Source organism: Littorina saxatilis, linkage group LG2 (genome assembly GCF_037325665.1).
Source record: "Littorina saxatilis isolate snail1 linkage group LG2, US_GU_Lsax_2.0, whole genome shotgun sequence".
Lineage (NCBI taxonomy): Eukaryota > Metazoa > Mollusca > Gastropoda > Littorinimorpha > Littorinidae > Littorina > Littorina saxatilis.
This window is the reverse complement of record NC_090246.1, coordinates 11872754-11887779: the sequence shown is the minus strand read 5'-3', so window position 1 is coordinate 11887779 and position 15026 is coordinate 11872754. Positions and strand designations below refer to the sequence as shown.

General features: G+C 39.8%; 1 protein-coding gene across 1 annotated transcript in view; it reads right to left on the bottom strand.

Annotated features, from left to right (window-relative positions):
- Positions 1-5530: 5530 nt before the first annotated feature.
- LOC138958209 (mucin-2-like) overlaps positions 5531-15026 on the bottom strand; it is a 44709-nt gene continuing 35213 nt past the window's right edge. The window contains exons 7-10 of the mRNA XM_070329303.1: positions 13490-13557; positions 11569-11751; positions 9315-9484; positions 5531-6661 (exon numbers count right to left, since the gene is read on the bottom strand). Of these exons, the coding sequence (XP_070185404.1) occupies positions 6521-6661; positions 9315-9484; positions 11569-11751; positions 13490-13557 (562 nt within the window). The 3' untranslated portion in view covers positions 5531-6520. The remainder of the gene's footprint in view (positions 6662-9314; positions 9485-11568; positions 11752-13489; positions 13558-15026) is intronic.

Below are 15026 nucleotides of genomic sequence, written 5' to 3'. Positions count from 1 at the left end.
AGACCCCCCAGTTTAAAAAACCCAGTTTAAGACCCCCCAGTTTAAGACCTCCCTTTTAAAACCCTATTTTCTCAGACTTTCTGTCTATAGTCATTGTAAATGTACCCCCATTTTAAGACTGCCTCCTTTTAAAGACCTGATTGTTTGTGGGTGGTGTGCTTGTGAAGTGGTAAATGGTAGAGCAAACTGACATTTAATTGTTACAGCATACCAGATATTGTATTTTGTAATGAAATGACATATCCTAAGGAAGCATAATTATAACTCTGTGCAGTGAAGTGCAGTGGTTAAGTCCTGTGATGAAAGCAAGCCACAATTGTCCCTACACTGCATGTGGACTATCATGACAGGTGTATTTTGGTCAAGATAATACAGTGGATCCCCCTTTAAAGACCCCCCAATTTAAGACGTCCCTCCCTTTTAAGACCCTGTTTTCTCAGATTTTCTGTTCATAGCCTCTCTAAATTGACTCCCATTTTAAGACGTCCTCCATTTCAAGACATGATTTTCTCAGATGTTTGTAAAGCTGTCTTAAAGGTCCTTGTCTACATTTTTTATACCGAAATCGCCATTTGACCATTAAAATGCAGAGTCTATTAGCTACAAATATCAACATTGCACCCCCTTTTGATCAGGAAAGACGAAGCCAGTGTAGCCGTTTGAAAATTCATTGTAGTATTCCAGCGTAGTACTCATAGTAGGATATCCTTATTTGGAAAATGCCAAGCGCAAAATTCCTCTCAAATCCCGTGCATTTCGTGCGTTTTAAAAAAAAGCGTGGACAGCGCTCCAGTGTCAAACTGTTGCTGGTCTCTTGTTTGGGCGTGGCTATAAGCATAGTGACATGAATTTGATTGGTCAGTATTTTTAGGCTAAGCACATGTTCTCAGCAAACAGAAAACAAAATATTGGAAGCGTGAGTCACGCTACCCCCAAAAAAAATCTTTTTGTACATATATTTTTTTTTCTATAACTTTTTTCCCCATGGTTCATTCATCATTTGACATAACTTTTTAGCGAAATCTAACCATAAAATTATTGAAAACAAGAAATTCCTCCGAGGTAGGAAAAACACCCCCGTCCTTACCATTCTCACTGCCACCAACTGAGAAGGTTATTTCCCTTTGACCATTAATATGTCCCTCTATAAGTCCTTGTAGAATCTTAATCCACCAATAACTCCCTAACCGTGTGTTTGACTGGTCCCAATTTTTGTAAGGACCGTCTCAGGAATGTATAGAACCTGTTCACCAAGTTTGGTGACGATCGGTCCATTCATTCTTGAGATCTATATGCGAACACAAACACACAAACAAACAAACACATCGACCGAATCCTATACACACCCCTATACCGGGGGGGGGGGGGGGGGGGGGGGGGGGTGTAAAAAGCAAAAATGTAGACGACCACCTTTAAAAGGGGGTTCCACTGTGGACAAAATCACAACAGAATGTGTTCATCATTTAGTGAGACGTGTCCTCTCATTGTGTTGACCTGGCATCACAGGTACCACTGTACCTGAAGGGCGACCAGGATGGTACAATATTACCTGAAACATGCTATTACAGTGTTCTAGATGATCCAACCAGTAGCAAAGACCTGGACGCGTATGTGTAGATATTGCATCACCCGTGACTCACTTTTTTTCTCCAATGTTCCAAATCATACGTTGTTTGCTCCCACCCAGACTTCAGATCTTGGCAAACGCATGACGTAAAAACTAGATTTGATGACGTTACCCATACACGTTCCCATACACGTCCTGATAAGTGCCACATCTAGATCTTGTTTTTGTTGAGCAAGATCAGAATTTGAGGTATTAATTATCAGGCAGTCTGCTTATTGATCTGTCAGATGATGCTGAGCAAGGCACACACGAGGGGCAGTTGTATCAGCCTGCAAAATGCCTCTCACTTAATTACGGGCACCATAGAGAGGCATGTGGCCTTATAATTACCGAGAGATCTATACATGTTGATTTTCTATTGAACGACTGGTGATTGCCTATGCTGCTGCCACCATTTGCACTTGATGCAGCAATCTGCAGCAGATATGTTTTTGTAACATCTTGATTTGCGTCACCAAACAACATCCTACACCATGCATTGCATATTGCATCGGGTGCTTTTGCAAGGAATTGCTGCTGTACGTGGAATTAACTCCCTTCCTCAAAAGGTTGCAGAGTTAGGTCCCTTTATATGATATCCAGATTTGGGATCACAATTTTCAGCTGAGTTCACTCTCAGAACCGTTTGAATGAATAAGAGAAGTTGACTTGTCTGTATTATTTCTGGTCTTTTTTGTGCTAAAACTGTATGAAGAATGGAAGTCCCTTATGACCCTTGTGGGCCCTGTATAAGGTACATGAAAAATCACGAATCCAATAGGAAGAGAAACCAGAGGAATTAAATACATGTAGTTGTAAATACTACCAGTACATGTAGTCACTCAAATATTCAAAAAGAGATGATTGGAATTCTGCCAGAAAGGAAGTATGATACAGAAAATGGTAAATGCATGCACATTGGTTTGGTTTTTCTTATTTGGAGTATTTTAAATTCTTTATGCCCTTGGTGTTCTCACTTGCATTGAAGGTGACTCCTATTGTGCTTCAGGGTATTTTGTGTATGTACGGCATGTGAACTAGAATAAACTGATTAAAAGATTGCACCTTTCACAACAGGAATTAATAACTAAGTTATCAATTGATAAATTCATTGATTGTAGCTGAACTGTGGTCTTCTCCAAATGCGCGCAGGCCGGAGAGTTTTGTGCTGGCCACAAAATTGTATTCTATGTTTTTTACTTGACTATATAATATCAGCAGCAACAACATGGTCCCAAACGCTATTGTCATAAATGGCTGCATTTACATTTGCCTCATGCAAGTCGTCATCTGGGCTTGGCAATACATGCAGCCTCTTCCTGTCATAAAATTAATGTGTAAACTGGTGATTTTTGTAAGGAAATATCGGTGGAACTATACATTCTTTTCCACACACAAAAGGTGGGAGTTTTTCTAAAAAGATCCTTCTAGTTCTGTGTCTTTTTGTGTTTGTTTCACAAAGCAGTTAACCAACTTTGTATTTTGTGTGTGTATATATATATACGTGAGAGTCTTTTAGTGTAAGTATCAAAGTTTATATAGTGAAAGTGTGACACTGGCTGTTTTCATTAGGTATAATAACGCTGTGTGCTTTTGAACGTGATTAAAAAATATGCTGATCAAATGCAAATCGCACAACTTACCATCAACAGCAATGACGTGACTTGTATATATTTGTCAGGGATTTGCCATCTTGTTTGCTTCCATGCTGAGCTGTGTAAACTTAAATCTGTTTCTGTTCTACAAGCTTTTTTTATTTATGAATGGAAGAACTGTCGTAATTATCAGCTTCATGAAAAATGTGTGTGGGTGCATTTGATTTTTTATCATGCTGGGAACTTCATGATTTAAGTTCAGGGATGTCAGTTTCGTTTTTTGGAGCTTAAAGAAGTTAGGTGTGTTTGTTTTTATTTTACTTTTGTTACTCAATTAGCTTCCAGATTTATTCTACAGAGTTGTTTAATGCAAGAAATCACTTGCTTTGAATCATAGATTTGAGAAGTACTACGTTGTACGTTTTTATTGTAGGCTAGCTTATACATTTATTTAATACCCTGAATGCAATGGATACTCTAGGACATTTGACCCAGTAGTTTTTGTGGGATGAACATTCTGTGCATTTTTTTGTGCAACTGCCCATCTGCGATATTTGTGGCAAATGGTTTCTTTGACCCAAACTGCATTTTCCTGTGTTCTGAATTAATGTTTTGAAGATGGACCAACTCAAAACAAAATCTGTTTTCAGCTTGACTCCACTTATTTGTTGCATGACCACCATGAACAGTTACAATTCATTACTTTTGCATCAGCATTTTTGGGGGTATCCAATTAGACAGAAGGAGTCGAATTAAATCCATTTTTTTCCAATTTTTTTTAAAACTTATAGATGTACATTTAATATACTTTGTCTTCCTTTTTATCCTATACATAACCAACCTTGGGGAATGAACCGATGGCTTTTTCATCTCACCGAGTTGAACCGTTTTCATTTTGATTTTTGTTGAGCAGTTTTAATTTGAAAAACATTTATCTAAAGTGTGATTATTTATCTGAGAATCATTTTACATGTTCAAAAGTCAACAACAAATGTACGGTCTCAGTTGTTGTTTTTGTTTTGGTTGTTGTTGGTTTTTTGATAAGTGAAAAGCATAGCATGAGGTTTCGATGTCCATCAAGATATTTTTGTATGTCTGTGCATTGTTATAACAAATCTGGTAGTGTAACTGGTCAATGTGCTGTGTAGTTATGAATATAGCTGTGTGTTTTCTTTGTTGTTAAGTTTATTTTGAATGTGAATATTTTGCCCTGTAACTGTTATTGCTTTTATGATCATGTGCCTCTGCGTAGTATCCGTTATGCACCAGAATTTTAAGGAGGTTGCTGTGTGTATAATTGTTTGTTTGTGTGTGTGTGTGTGCATGCGTGCATGTGTGTGTGTACAGTTTCGACTGAGTGGTTTACATGCATGTACGTACATGTACTGTTATTAATGTGTATCAGATAAACATACAAAATAATGAGAGATGTACAATAAGCAGAATTCAACACAGGCACAGTATATACTTATCATTTGTAAGCTTGGATTGACTTTGTATGACTGGCCTGCCAAAGCTGATTTTGACAGTTTTCATGCAGTTGCTTTGTTTCAGTTAACTTTCCTTTTCGTTACTCATCTAGTTTTATTGTCAGCGGTGACAAATTTGACTTTAATAGTGAAATTGATACGGGTCTTTTTCTGATCTAATCTTTTAATTGTCATGTACATCACAAGAAAGCAGGTTGTATTTTGGAATACAGTAATGGTTTTTAAAAATGTGTGTATTTGCTGTTGAGATGTTCAAATCCTTGTGTCTGACAAAACTGAATTGTTTTTGATTACAAACCTTTTTGGCAGTTTGTTATTTTGATGGATTGGATAGGATTGGAGAGGGACTGTAAGAGAGGTGTTGGTTTTTACTTGACCATTACTGGTCATTGAGAATGGACACTGGCCAGTTATCTGTTTTGCTGTATGTGGTCATACATTTTGCTAGTTTCTTTGATGCCCGAGTATAATTTTAGTCGAGTCCTTGTTGTATGTGTTATATGTCAGTCTTTGTAAAATCAAAACCACCACTAATAAATCTAAAGAATGCTGAGTTACTGTTCAGTGTGGCGTTCCTTTTATTTTCTTGTGTATTGTGAATTGAATGAGAAATGGCTAGAATGCACATTTTGCGAATATTAAGAACCAAAAAGCCGGATAGGGTTATTTATGAAATAATTAGTAAAAAAAATGGTGTCTTTTCGATTTTTTGTATAGTAAATAACCCTTTCTTGTTTTTAGGTTCTTTTATAGTGTATTCACACACACACACACACACACACTAACAATACACACACACCCATGCAGCTTAATTCTTGAACCATTCACAAGAGTACGTGTTCCTTAGGCAAAGCATAAATCTTTATGAACTTTCGGCACCAGTGGCAACAATTTAACAACAAACATTTCACAAAGACGAAGACTATATAACACAAAAGTCAATTATACACACAGTGATGTAAAAGGTGAATAAACATTGATCATGCAATAATAAATATAGGAACCGCAACCCATCACTGACAATCACAGATTGTACATCCTTTGAAAGTAGTCTTTGTACATTATCAAAACATATCTTTGGATCCCTCTGTTTCATGGCCTCCAAAAATCGGAGAAAAATGAGGCCACAGAAAGAGAGGGAGTTGCAACATTTCTGAAATAAAAATAATAGAGAATATGGAAATCTTGCAAGTTTAAGTTTCACAGAATTAGATTTATGTCTGTTGCAGTTGTTGTATATTCAATATCGCCTTCACTTTAAGGAACTGTGAGCATGAATACGGTACATTGTTTTACCGCAGAAATAATTGCAGGTGGGGAAAAAAAAGAGAACTGCGGGTGAAGGTTCAGAGGAAGTGGAAAGGGGAAGGAAGGTCGGGCTAAGAAAAATGAAGACGGGTTGGGATTATATTATGTTAATTTGAGGAGGGCGCAGGGGTAGGTGGGGAGGAGAATTGCCGGGAGAGCAACATTTAAATCTGCACAGAGCAAAGTTCACTGCTGTCAGTCGGAAATGCCAGAGAAGTACGTGCGTTTGCACTGCCCATCAAAAACTGGGAAAGTCAGCCACACCAGCACTTTCTGCTACTACTGATATATGGCCACAGACAAATTGATATTCTGATCATTTTCCCTTGAGGACTGCTAACTGCATTCGTTTAAGATCTAAAAAATAAAATAAAAATTTTAAATTAAAAAAATTGAGTAGAAAAAAAATCATTTCAAGAAAGATTGTACAGGGCCCGCCCGCCAAGTATCACGTGATATGTGCACATCCGCAAGTGACGTCATTTCCTGTCGGAAGTGACTCATGTCGTCAAAGAAGTTTTCTAAGAATTGGCGAAGACTCCTTGCGTGGCGTCAATGGCAACAAAGATAGATCCACGCGCACAGTTGTAACCGCCGGACAAACCCACCAACACAAGCTCTCCTGTGTCAGCCGGGCAGTAGATAGGCCCTCCCTGATCTCCCTGCAACATGACACGAAAAGCACGTGAAACTTTTCATTTGCTTAGGCAATAAACGATGTTCGGAAATAACTCTATATGTTGTGAATACTCTTTTAGTGAGTCAAACTTTAGCACGTGACATTATAGCCAGTCACTATAGTGAGGGGTGTAGTGGTCCGAAACAGGTGGACGAAGAAGCATGTGTGTAGAAAATTGCCTCACTAAGAAGCAAGATTATGCACTCTCTCACAACCCATACAAACCTGATGGAATTATTTCCGGAATTCTTCAATTGTTTACACATTCACACACTCACACACACACACACACACACACACACACACACAACAAACACAGACAACACACAACACAACACAACACAACGTGACACAACACACACACACACACACACACACACACACACACACACACACACACACACATACATACATACATACACTCACACAACGCCACCAACACGGCACCACCACGACCACCACTTCCAACAATAACGGCTTTAACGAACATGTATTGAAAATAAACGTGAATAATAATAAAGTCAGTGTAAAAACAAGGCTATAGTCATTCTGATAATCATCGCTCCACGGCTATCGCCAGTTGTCTCTCTGACCGGTGTGACGTTTTCATCTTTCGCCGTGTTGATATTTCGCTTCTCGGCCTCGTTGATCTAGTATAAACTTTACACTGAACAAAAAAACACCCTTCGATAGTACTGATGAGCGACCTTGTGTACCTTACATTCATGGGGCCAAATTTGTCCAACCAATTTGTTTTATTTAACTTAGAAATTTGATTCATCCTAAAATGTTTTGCTTCTTACTCAAGGGACGTAACCACTCGGTACACGTTTTTGAAGAATTCGATTTTGGGGGTGAAATCTATTAAATTTTACCACCAATTTTCTTCACATGCAAGAAACTGACATGCTTTTTTCGTCCATAAATAATTTCACTTCTTAATTTAACCAGGAAACAACATTTCAGTCTCAGAGTATATGTCGAGGGGGAAATATGTACACAGGCGAAAGATGAAATCGTGACCGGACGCAAATGTCCTACGCGAATCTATCAAAACAAGAATACAAAGTTATCTCCCATATGTTGTTCGCGAGCAGTGTTCGCGAGACGAAAATGATTGCAGATTGGCCGACTTCGACAGTGATTGATCTCCGTTCTGTTCTTCACAGTTATGATAAAGACATCGTTCTAAGGTCAAAACCAGTCGAAATTTTGGGACTGCTGCCGGAAGGAGACCGTAATATATGGTTGCATCACTGTCAACTGGTTACAGAAAAAATCGTCTGCTCCAGCGAGCGCCGAAACCAAACGGTTGATTATCACGTGACACTTTTGCCATATTTAGAGTTGTTTGCACAGTAAATACAGCCGCGAAAAATAGCTCGCTTGAAACTGTCTTACATATCAATTCCTTTGTAATTTAAAAATTACACAACACCATGAAAAATCATTATCGACGATCCCGAATCTGCTTATATCCATAACACATTACGAAAAGATCTAAATATGTAAAAAATCGATTTCCTCTCCAGACAAGGAAAACCAAGGCATCCTGTCAGGGATAGAATGAGACCCGAAGGGAAGTAACTCATTTTTGACCTGAGTTCAGGATGGGCTATAGTGGCACGGTTGTTGAACCCTTTTTTCGGCAACAGCAGCCGTCCAGATCGAGATCCTTCAAGCCATTTCTCAAGGACATGAACTAGTCTACCAATACGAATAGACGAATTCCGGAAATAACTCTGTCGGGTTTTTATGGGTCGTGGAAGCGTTCATTACACCCCCGGTATAGGGGTGTGTATAGGATTCGGTCGATGTGTTTGTGTGTTTGTGTGTTTGTGTTCGCATATAGATCTCAAGAATGAACGGACCGATCGTCACCAAACTTGGTGAACAGGTTCTATACATTCCTGAGACGGTCCTTACAAAAATTGGGACCAGTCAAACACACGGTTAGGGAGTTATTGGTGGATTAAGATTCTACAAGGACTTATAGAGGGACATATTAATGGTCAAAGGGAAATAACCTTCTCAGTTGGTGGCAGTGAGAATGGTTATTTCCCTTTGACCAACGGGGGTGTTTTTCCTACCTCGGAGGAATTTCTTGTTTTCCTTGCTTTTCCATAGAAACACCGAGGCAAGCTACATGTGACATTCAGGGTAGGCTTACCTCAGTGTTTATATGGAGAACAAAAGTGAAAACATCGCTTCCATAACCCATACAAACCCGACAGAGCTATTTCCGGAATTTCTCTATTCGTAGTAGTAATTCATGTCCTTGAGAAATCGCTTAAAGGACCTCAACAACGCATGCAAACTTTACGGAGTTATTTCCGACAGGGATGGACTCATGCAAGGGGGGTGCACAGGGTGCTCCAGCTCAACAAATGTTTTGTTTTACTTTGGAATTTGGTAAGATGATTCCGTGGAAATTTGTAAGCGCAGATAGCACCATCTTGCGTCTTCGGTCACATTTTTCACCTGTACCCTCTAACAGTCTCAGGCGCGCGGCGCACCCTTGATTTACACTTTTGAATTTTAAGTGCACCCCCCCCCCCCCCCCCCCAACATACCAAATGATCCGCCCCTGTCCCGACATCGTCTATACCAGGCAAACAAAAACAAGAGGAACTTACTCCGCAAGCAGCACCGTTCTCAGCGGCCACGCAGACCTTGTTGGTCAGGTCTGGCTCGGTCATGGTGGACTCCGTGAGAAACGTGTCTGAGTCGGCCAGGATCTTGGAGCAGCACGGGTCGCCCACCTTCTTGGTCAGAGTGACCGTGGACAGTTTGCCATCGTACTGGACTGAAAGGCATAACAGAGAATCCCCTGAACCGCTTGACTATCCTCATAAGCAAATCAACAAGGCCTATCATGTCCATGAAAGCTTATAGGTGTACAGTTACACTTGAGGACGTTTAACCCCTTCACTGCCCACCCCGTATGTAATACGTGGTCATTTTCTGTTTATCGTACGCCCATAACCGTATCTCATACGTGGGATTTGTGTCAACAACATTTCAGGACATTTCTGAAAACTAAATGGGAGGTAACCACTGTCCAAGTACTTGTAGGGGTTCTAAACACAGTTCTTTCCCATAGACCGTTCGGATAAGTTACCACCACTGTGGCAGTGAAGGGGTTAACTTAAAGGTACACCCCTTCCCGTGTAAACAGTTCGGCCCACTGTCTCAGACCTGGCCAGGCGTCTACACTACTCGTCATAAAAAAACTATACAGATGCGTTTCAGGGCAGATCTTTCTGATGAGGCCGTTTATCGTAAAACCATTTATATGACCGGAAAGGCCGTTTATTCCCCTAACTTATTCAGAAAACAGATTGAGTTTACATGACGTAGTGTCGATACAGTGGAACCTACAACACAGACGACCCCCAAAATCAAATTCGCAAAATCAAGATTCCCGCGTTAAAATTGACAACAAATCAGAACTGCTAAAACAAAACATGGTTAGCATGTCCTTAGACAGAACAATCAAATCTGCATCCAAATCAGTCAGTTTTGTTCACATATCTTGTCTAACATGGAGGCTATGGCATGCTGATAAGTGAAGGTGTCAATCCTCTCAGCAGACATAAAAGGCAGTTTTTGAAGCTGTTTTTAGTGGGTAATGAGACCAAAAAAAGTACATTTGAGTAACTCGCTAACGCATTGCCTTCAAACTTTCGGAGATTTGTGCTAAGGCCAAAAAAAAAATAGGTGTGGTTACGGTAACATAGCCAAAAAAAATAGGGTAGGAAGGTAGGCAATCACTTTTTTTTTAAACTTTTTTTTTCTAATGTGTACAAATTAAACCTACTTGACAGGGAAATAAGTGTGCGACTCGAGCGCTTTCGCTTTCATTGCGTTTTCTGCACTCGTTTTCTTGTTTTTTGTGGGTTTTTTTGACAAATGTAATAAAAAGTTATAGGGTCGGCCCCTAAAAATAGGGTAGGTCGGGTTACCGTAACCACACCTATTTTTTTTTTTAGGCCTAACACATGTCGTAAAGTAGATACTTGGTTTTACAATCAACAGCCTCATCAGAAAGATCTGCCCTCAAACGCATCTGTGTAGTTTTTTATGATGTAGACAATCACTCCAGTTGGTCACATACCAAAAAGGAACAGCTTGGGTGCTGTCTGTGCACAGTTGCTATTTTTTCAAAAATTATTTAATTCCGTAAAAGCCGCATGTACATACTAATCTGATTTTCTTTAAATTTTGTTCTGTTATTTGACTCATAGTTGTCTGTCTGTCCACAAGAAAGACCATTGTACTTGTGAATGCCTTGTTTTGTCAAACAGTAAACGTTCCAATTGCTAAACAATTATTTATTTTTTTCGGATTTAGGGAAATTAGCAGCCTGTTTTTGGATCAATGCAAACCGCGCATGATTATTTTTGATGGACACAAGATTGGCTGTCTGTGAAAGAAATAAGAACAAGAAAGACTGAAAGAATGAATGATTTGATAAAAGAAGAATTACTGACGTTGATGGGCATACTGGTAAAAGTTGAAATGCAGGAGTCCGAGGCACACACACACATAATGATAATAAACACTTGCTCATCATCGCCCCATCTCACACGACCTCACGGCGATGTACAAAATGGGTGTATGTATACGGCAATAATGAGAGAAAGAAAGATGTATGTAAAAAGAGAAAAAAATACTATACAGACACAAGCTCTCATCAGTTACTTCACTTTGTTCACACTGGAGGGGAAGTATTGTGCCAACACATACATAGGCCCTACTTTCACTGATTTAAATATCAAATATCGACACAATCACCGGAGCAACGTTGTTATCCTTCGGAGAGCTACAACTAACATTTGACAACTTGCAACGTTCTATGGAGAGAAGAAATGACAACGATTCACTTACACTGGAGACTTTTACCAGCGGCGTCGGTAGATTCGCCATACCCAGCCAGGATACAACTGCTGAAGTTGACACGACCGTTCATTGTGCTGTCGTCATAGAGACAAGCTGTGACGTCACATGTGTCGCTTTCCGCCACGGCTGTGGGTAGCATCACTGTCACTGTGCCGTCACCGTTGTCAGAGGCTGCGTCACAGAAGCAAAAACCGATGTAATTTTCTCCTCAGGTTCTTTTTCTGTTTATTTGTTTGTCTGTTTTTTTTTGGGGGGGGGGGGGGGGTCTTTTTTTGTTGCTTACATTTTGTTTTGTTTTATAGTTTTGATTGATGTTTGACTATGTCTTTATGCCCGGTAAACAGAGGAACACAATTCCATGTATCAGACAAAACAAAACAGACAACAACAAAGAAGAGATCAAAAGCAAAACACAAAGAAAACAAAGACAGAATTGTAATATTCATAATACATGCAATAAATATAAATCTTAAAAAAGTTAAATGCTCATGTAACCTACTCAAATTCCAACAAAAACAGCGGCTATAGATGCGTGGAGCCCCTCGTTCTACAACGGCAATGAACATTTTTAAAGCAAGGTTTTACTCCACGAAAAATTTACTCCGGAGTCAAAATTTCGTACGAAATTCTTACTCCGAGTAAATTTTTCGTACGAGAAAAGAACTCCCCAAGGCACGAAAATATTACTCCCTCCACGAAATTTTTACTCCCAATTTTTTTTACTTCCAGTAAAAATCTCGTACTCGAAAATGGAATGCGGGCGAAGGGATAATGCCAATATGTGATCTCGCGCAAACGAATGTCGCGCTACCCTCCCTCCACCCCTTCCACCACCAAGACTAACAGAGGACAAGGGAGTATAAATTTCGTACACCTGGCATGGGAAGTTAAATTGTTCATGTTAGGGTGAAGTAATTTATTCGTTTTTTATTCGTCTGGGAAGTAACATTTGTGTACGAAATGTTTACTCGGAACTCGCCTGTCGTGGGGAGTAATTTTCTCATGTAATGGGGGAGTGCTTTTTTTTGTAAAGGGAGTAACATTTTTGTACGAAATATTTACTCAGGAGTAAAAATCTCGTGGGAGTAATTTTCTCGTGTTACACCGGGACAGATCTGAGATGTTGAAGAAGTGTGCATTTAAAAGGCTACAGATGGCACGGCATTTTGGTCCACAAAAAAAAAGGTTTGGGTTCTTAGCATTTTGAACACCATAGAATCTATGTGCGAAGTCATTTTGTCATCGTCAACCTCTTACGTGCAATAAAGCGATCATTTTCAATATGTTTTTTTTTTATAAACATTTGACACCATTTTGAAAACTGTCGACGCTGTTTTTGAACAGAAGCACCGTTAATGGGAACTATTTATATTCGAGACTAATTGTTCAATCTTCTTACTTTTGGTTAAAATTTCATCAGAAATGATGTATCTACCCAGTAACAGAGATACTTTTTGGGGGGGATGATTTATCGAGGAATTATTTTAGAAGTTCTGTCAAAGTACATGTACAAAAACTTGCTTTTTTCCGAAATTAATTTTGTGCCTGTTAACCAGGGAACACAATCTGTTCATAAATATGTAACAGTTACTCTGTTACTGGATCTAGGGGCCTGTTAAGAGTGAAATAAAACACACTTCAAAGTTCTACAGTATCTTTATTATTCTGGAAGAAGAATGTGTCCCAATAACTACATGTTTTACCATAAAAAGTCGCAAAAAACGTAAATTCTGACCTATAAGTCCTTCAAATATTACTTTATGGAGAAAACCCCCCACCTTTTCTGATGTTTTATTTTACCAAGGACCTTACAAAAAGTGAAAAGCTTTCCAAAGAAACAAATCTGAACTTCCGTGCCATCTTTGCCCTTAAATAGCGTAAGGAGAACCAGGCAAACCGACTGACACACCTGAGTAATCTGCTGCTTGTGCGATCGCCACTGTCTGACCGTTCGCTGCGGTAAGCGTGAATGTCCCCCTGCAACACACACACACACGCACACGCCCACTCACACACACACACACACACACACACACACACACACACACACACACACACACACACACACACACACGTTTGAATTACCTGCATGCGGAATTCACCCTTCTTTAACACTCTCTCAAACCTGGCGTTGCAACCTAATGGCATTGCAGACAATGTGCGAGTTCTCATACCAGTTGCAGATGCAGCTTTAAACTCAAGACCAGTAAACTGTTCCATCTGCTACTGTATACATATATATCTCTGGTTCAAGTTGGTGACAGAACCCCCGATACATATGTCATTCTGACCTCCGACCACACACTTCAAAAACTTTACCACTGCTCGCCCTAACACAATCACGAAGCTCAATTCTTTAAATGTTGACCAAAAGTGATATGCGTACTGTCACTTCGGAATAAATACATCTCATCTCTGTTCATCCCTCTACTAATGGGTTTAGAAAACGTCGATCGTGTATGACCCAGTTGTTAAAAGTTATGAACGATTTTACTAAATTAATTGATGCCAAAACAATGTATAGATGTAATTACACCCCCGGTATAGGGGTGTGTATAGGATTCGGTCGATGTGTTTGTTTGTTTGTTTGTTTGTGTGTTTGTGTTCGCATATAGATCTCAAGAATGAACGGACCGATCGTCACCAAACTTGGTGAACAGGTTCTATACATTCCTGAGACGGTCCTTACAAAAATTGGGACCAGTCAAACACACGGTTAGGGAGTTATTGGTGGATTAAGATTCTACAAGGACTTATAGAGGGACATATTAATGGTCAAAGGGAAATAACCTTCTCAGTTGGTGGCAGTGAGAATGGTAAGGACGGGGGTGTTTTTCCTACCTCGGAGGAATTTCTTGTTTACCTTGATTTTAAGAAAGCTTTTCATTCTGTCCCTCATGGACGTTTATGGATAAAGCTTGAGGCCCACGGCATTACGGGTATAGTCAATGATTGGATACGAGATTTTTTAAAACATAGAGTACAGAGAGTGAGAGTTGGAGATTTAAGCTGTCACAAACTGCTAATGTTCTAAGTGGTATTCCGCAAGGCAGTATTCTCGGACCCCCACTCTTTACCATTTTTGGCTCACGTAAGTGTATCCTATGCGATGCTAACTTTTGTCTGTCTGTGCGTGCGTGCGTGCGTGCGTGCGTGCGTATGTATGGATGTCTGTGGTAGAAACTTTAACATTTGAAGACGTCACAACATTTGAAGACGTCACATTATGACGTAAGAGGGTTAGACGTCACGCGAAGGAATTACTGAAAGTCTCGGTCATTGTTATTTTGCCGAGCGTGCCGAGACTAGTTTTTTCTTCGAAATCGGCCATTCAGATCTAGATCTAGTGTCTCGCTTTCTTGCACAGTGTCACCTATGCCGCTTACTGTGTGTGTGTGTGTGTGTGTGTGTGTGTGTGTGTGTGTGTGTGTGTGTGTGTGTGTGTG